This window comes from Triticum aestivum, chromosome 2B (genome assembly GCF_018294505.1).
Source record: "Triticum aestivum cultivar Chinese Spring chromosome 2B, IWGSC CS RefSeq v2.1, whole genome shotgun sequence".
NCBI lineage: Eukaryota > Viridiplantae > Streptophyta > Magnoliopsida > Poales > Poaceae > Triticum > Triticum aestivum.
Genome location: NC_057798.1, coordinates 645,280,149 through 645,286,144, shown reverse-complemented (window position 1 = coordinate 645,286,144; position 5,996 = coordinate 645,280,149). Strand labels below are relative to the sequence as shown.

At 43.4% G+C, this 5,996-nt stretch overlaps 1 protein-coding gene across 1 annotated transcript; it reads right to left on the bottom strand.

Moving 5' to 3' along the window:
• Positions 1 to 1,049: 1,049 nt before the first annotated feature.
• On the bottom strand, positions 1,050 to 4,739 carry LOC123046466 (coatomer subunit epsilon-1). Its single transcript, XM_044469840.1, has 7 exons — positions 4,453 to 4,739; positions 4,290 to 4,373; positions 3,355 to 3,506; positions 2,763 to 2,898; positions 2,507 to 2,662; positions 2,325 to 2,404; positions 1,050 to 1,343 (listed from the first exon to the last, which is right to left on the bottom strand). Exons 1-7 carry the CDS (start codon positions 4,612 to 4,614, stop codon positions 1,250 to 1,252), a joined length of 864 nt encoding a protein of 287 aa, XP_044325775.1. The 5' UTR covers positions 4,615 to 4,739; the 3' UTR covers positions 1,050 to 1,249.
• Positions 4,740 to 5,996: the final 1,257 nt, after the last annotated feature.

Below are 5,996 nucleotides of genomic sequence, written 5' to 3'. Positions count from 1 at the left end.
CTGGAAGGTTAAGGGAAGAAACCAGATATTTTGAAGAAAACCCGCCAACGAAATTCGCAGGGATCACCATCCGTTTTCCAGAACACACATGCAGTTGTCACGACTCATTGCAGTGAAACATCCATGAACACACAGATGTCGCACCGACCACAAGCCATGACATTTTTTTTCTTTTGTTTTTTCGTTTTTCTAAATGAAGCCATGCCATTGATCTAGGGCAGGACCACAAGAGGGCGTTTTCACTTGTTTCTGAAAGGTCTATAGTTGAAGTGCAGATTATCAGTCCTATTTTTCGGAGGGAACGGGTTATCAAAGGATTTTCTTACACCTTGTTCTCGGAGGTTAAAGGAAGAAACCTGATATTTTGAAGAACGCCCGCCAACAAAATTCGTAGAGATCACCATCGGTTTCAAAGAAAAGGTTTAAAAGGCATGGAGAATTAATTTATCAAACTTCCGTCAAGGAGGCCGGGCAGAGCAAAGCATGACGGTTTTCTTTTAAAAGAAGCCATGACGTTGATCTAGGGCAAGACGGCAAGAGGCCGTTTTCACTTGTTTCTATACAATCTGGAGTTGGAAGTGCAGATTAGCAGTCTTATTTTTCCGAGGGAGAAGATTATCAATCTCGTCGTGGGATCTGCCCACATCTTGTTCTGAGGGTGAAGAAAGAAACCCGATATTTTGTAGAGCATCAGCTGACGAAATTCACAGGGATCACCATCAAACTTTTTCGTCAAACTTTATCGTCAACGAGAAACAAGTGATTTAAAGGGCATGGAGAATTACTTCATCAAACTTTTTCGTCAACGAGACCGGGCTGAGCCAGCATGTAGGTACAGCAATAAAGGAGAGATCTTAACGTCCATGCGCAAACGTATAGCTGAACGCAATACAGGCATGCACGCATAAATCACAGAGACAGATCTTAACGTCCATGCAAACGCGCCATATGGATACAGGCATCACAGAGAGCACGATGTTTTACATGATCCAGACACGTCACTGGCGGAAGAATTAGCCAGCCCAGCACAACATAACAAGATACCGATGTTGACAACAAATGCCATGATTGGAGATTCTACATATATATCCGTTCATACAGCGGGTGTTTGTGTTTGAGTACAGGGTTGGCTGAGCGGTGTGTTACACAGAACAATATAATGCAAAACCAATACAATTCACTCTGTTAAAGCACTTCAAAATGGAACAGGGGATGCTCAATGCGCTAACTCGAATGAGGCAGGGATGTTTCAGGCGACGGCTTGGAGCGCCCTCTCGAAGTTGCCCTCCGCTGACGTGGTGGTCTTAACTAGCACGTGATCAGGGTGCGACAGCTTCAGCTGGCTGCACAAGCATAGAAAGAAATTAGAAGCAAGATATACTTGGTTCAGTTCAGAGAAAAGTAGTAAGCGTCTGAACCCTGGACGATGTTAACCTAACAGTCTCAGTGTGATGCCCAACCACAAGATTCATAATAGATTTGGTAGCATCTAGGAAACGTAGAGAGGTTTTCTGGATCCAGGTGGAAGAACAGTTGGGCTGCAGAACACAGCCAATTAAGTTGTTTTCATGTTGCTGACAAGACCTAGTCAGGATATGTCCGATCAGGAACAAGTGGCCACAACATGCTAACCCAGATATGCAAAATCAGGATAAGAGGCCAAAAAATGTAGCAACGCTGCAAAAGACTGGCAAATTCATCGAATGCAAAAAAAAAAAAGCATCTCATAACAATTATTCTGTGGTCCTACTCTTTACGCGTCTTGCAACTAGTACAGTCCATGGTCCTTTTGCTAGCTGGAGCCAATCGTACAATTGCTAGCACTTGAATATATGGTTGAGTTGTTACTGTTTACAAAACATGAGAAGTGAATAGTATACTAATCATAATCCAAGGTTGAAAAGACTGCCCAAGATTTCGCATCAGATGCCCAGAATGGTATTTTATGATGCTTACTTCACTTCTCGATTGAACTCTTTGTACGTACTAGTCATGAACTTCTAGGAAGTACCGATGTACCTCTACCCTTAACACAAGTTGGAAGAAAGCTATAATAAGCATGAATTCTGAAGGGTTGCAGTATGTACTGTTAGTTAATTGATGCTCTTTGTTAATTAATTAATGTCCCGCTTGATAAATTTTAAAAATTCGAATGTGTATTCTGCATGCATCCATCAAATAGCATTTTCCAAAACCACTTCGACTTGCATCTACAAAAAAACACTTGACATGGCATCGGCCAAATACAAATTTCCAATGCCTGTCACCTAAAGAGCATCAGAAAGGGGGTACAAACTGTACAGAAGATTTTGTTAGATTCTTACCTGAAGTATCGTGACGACGGTTTGCCAAGGTGGAGATTACATACAATAAGATTGGCAAGAGTTTCAGGATCCTTTGCATCCTACAAGAATTTGAGATGTCTTTTGAGTATTTGTCTTGCATCCTTTTGAAATTCATATGTTTTGCTGCTTGTTCTTTGCTTGGAAGGAGGATAAGTACTAACCTTGTTTAGGGCTTCAAGCAATAGAGTTTCAGCCTCCTCAAAGCTCCCCATATGCATACAGCAAACTGCCTTGCCATTAAGAACCATTCCGGTCATAGGGTACTTTTCAGCAAAGTCCTGGAATATGAGATAAGCTTCCCGGATCTTAGAGCCACCCTGCACCATAGATAAAAATGATGATATACTCTTGATTCCAAAGACCAATAAAATTTCAACACTTCACCACATTGGATTGTGAAATACTGAAATTACTTACAACAGCAATATCGAGCCAAGCATTTGCTAGTTGTGTCAGTGTATGGTCCTCGTCAGTTTGTTGCATGATCTTCAGTTGTTTGTCAGCATAATCTGACCGGTGCATCTTAAGGAAGATTTGGACGTTCAGTGCATGCCTGAAACCAACCAAGCATCAACAACCAATATTCACTTTCAAGTATGCAGCAGTCTAACAATCACAACACATAACAAAAATAATGAATTGTGGATCTTGGAAGAAGCAAATTTAAGATACAAGGAAATAAGCTCTAAAAATGTCACATTTTAGCATGATACACACAAATGCTACAGGTGATGATGGAAGGATGGAACATAATATGGAAAATAGTGTTCAACTACATAACTGAATAAATAAGTAGTACAAACAAAATTGCAGAATATGTACTTATTTTTCAAAAAAATGAATTTTCGGACTGGACACCAAATAAATTAGTTTGCCATTATCATTGGGTGATCAATTTTTTAAAAAATAGAGCATATACTGATGTTCACCCTTGAGTATGGTTTTGCAGCAATAAATTCACTAATGGAAGGCTGAACAATCTAAAGAAATAGAGAAAAAAGAAACTAACAGGTCCAGAGTCCCCCCAGTGTGTGTGTGCTTGAGAGCCTCATTGTAGTCTTGCTCATGCATAAATATAATTCCAGCAATCAATCGCAGAACAGGATTGCTTCCTATAGCTGAATCACTCAACCATTCCTTCAGGCTGGAGATCGCACCTTCCTTCAAAGTTGCACAAAGTAATAATAATGCATAAGCATTTCAGTGTATCCAAAGAAATATTACAGAGGGGTAACACACATTACCACTCATCTTCTTATGTTTAGCGACAACAATAAATTTTAGTGTGGCGTGCAACAAACAAGTAAACTGTTTAAATGGTGAGATACATTAGAAGTATATTTATCATTTTATTCACTGGAACCTTGGTATCTGCATCCAAGCTTTCAATTTCATGGAATGATGTTTATTTTGCTTCTGATGGAGGAATGATAAGAACCACCCCAAGCAATATTATCTGGCCTAACGCCATAAATACAGCATCATTCAGTATCAGACAGACGAGTCATTTGGGCGTTGCTAAGAAGAAAAAGTATCTGGAAATGGTTGTTCTATACAATTAAATATCCTTATAAAACGGCAGGTCTGAATCTAACAAGTTCATTCCTCGTCAAACATTTAAACAGAACATTTGTATTTTTGTAATTAAAGGTGGTGCAGCTTAGCTGCACTTCATGTTATATCAAACTTCTGCAACACATATCATCAGAGCTAATAGAGAACTGAGGTTGCACTAGCAATTCTACGAGGAAGCATGTATAAATTCTATTCTCGCGAGTCATCGGCCTATGTCAGTGGAAATGGTGCCACCGGATCTCTATCCCCAGATCAGATCACTGACTGTAACCGCGATAGATCTGACCACACCACGACATCCCAGATCCAACCCCATAAACTGCGATCAGGAACAGATCAGAGGCGACAAATCAGATCCAGCGCGCTAACCTTGTCGCCGGTGAGGTAGAGCGCGAGCAGCTTGACGGCCTGCAGCGACGTCGCCGCCGACGAGTCGATCTCGCTGATCACCAGCTGCACAGCATAACCGCCGATCAGAGCCCGGTCAGGGCCAAGCAACGGGAGGCGAGCGCCATTTGTAATTCCTACTAACCTGGTAGGATCCGAGGGCGATGTAGGAGCGGAAGACGATGACGTCGCGCTCGGCCGCGGCGTCGGCGTCGAGGCCCGGCACGTCGCTGTTGTTGATGGCGGACTGGTAGGCGCCGAGGTAGAAGAGGTTGCGCAGGTTGAAGAGGAGGTCGGGGGTGGCCATCGGGGGAGGGGGGCGCTGCCGGCGACGGGGCGGAGGAGTGGGTTCGACGGCGACGCGGGGAGGCGAGTGGGAGATCTCGAGAAAGAAGAATGAGTTGCTTGGGTTCGGTCTCTGGGTTTGATACTGGGAATGAGGACGAAGATGGGGAAGGTTATAACTGGGCTCAAGTTCGGGCCTAGAGTGGACTCGCATAGGCCCGTCCATTGTGATAGGCCTGAGTTTTCGAAATCACTAATTGAGAAGCGCTCCCCGCAACGATTAGTCGGGGAGCGCTCCCCGCGCGTCAAGTGTCACGCGCGGAGCGCTTCTGAGATTTTTTTGATTCGCTCCGCGCGTGACACTTGGCGCACGCACGGCTTTTCCCGTGATTTCCGGTTTCCGATTTTTCTTTGTGGTTTTTTTTACTTTAGTCCTTATATTTTTTATATTTTGTAATACCTTTTGATCTGTTTTGAGATCTGTTTGTCTCTGGTGTGGGCGAACCCTCGTCGCGCACTGTTCTTTCTTTGCCGTCGTCTTCGCCCGTCGCCACCGTTGCTCTTGTCGCGTGGTTAGGCGGCAGCTGTTCCGGTCGCCGCGCTTGTTGCCTGCTCTTACGACAGTCCTTCTTTAGCGTCGAGCGCGCTTCCCCGTTCACGATATCGTCGTTCCCTACTGGTTGCCTTCGTGGGTTCCGTGTTTCCCTTTTATGTTTCTTTTTTTGTTCCCATTATATTTCCGGGATATGGGGATTTATGGGGTAGTTACAGGTGGGGACTACCAACACTATCAGATGTCAAGTTTCAACTTGGTTTTGTGGGATTAGTTCTTAATGACCATTGTGTTCCTTGCAGTTATGGCTTGTCCTTTTTGCCGTATGCCTGGTGGCTCGTATTCTTCTGTTGATTCTTCTGTAGATGGGTTCAGTGTGGTCCTGGATCGGCGTTGTTGGAGGTGTGTTGTAAGAAAATCATTTTATAGTTGTTCAATTTTTGGCACACACGCTTATTTATTTTGGTGTTGCCCATGCTGTTTAGATTTTGATTATGATCCTTGTTTTGATTTGTTGTGCAGTATGTTCCGTGCAGTGTTAGAGCTCATCTTGCTCGTTACATCGAGGAGTGTAGGGCTTTAGCCATAAGGAGGGGTGACGAAGATACTGATCTTGCTCTTCAGTGCAATGAGGGTTATTTGCATGGTGTTCTGTTTAGTCATGGTCGGGTGAGGAGCAAATTCCATGGTCCTTCCTAGGAATGATTGGTCAGTGATTATGGTGTTCGTCCTCGTGATATAATGACCATTAGGCTTGAACATTACGGAACTTGGATTGGTATTGATTTTTATCGTGTTGGTCGTGGAGATGCGTTGTCTCCTTTACCGTCTGTTGGTAAGGTTTATATTTA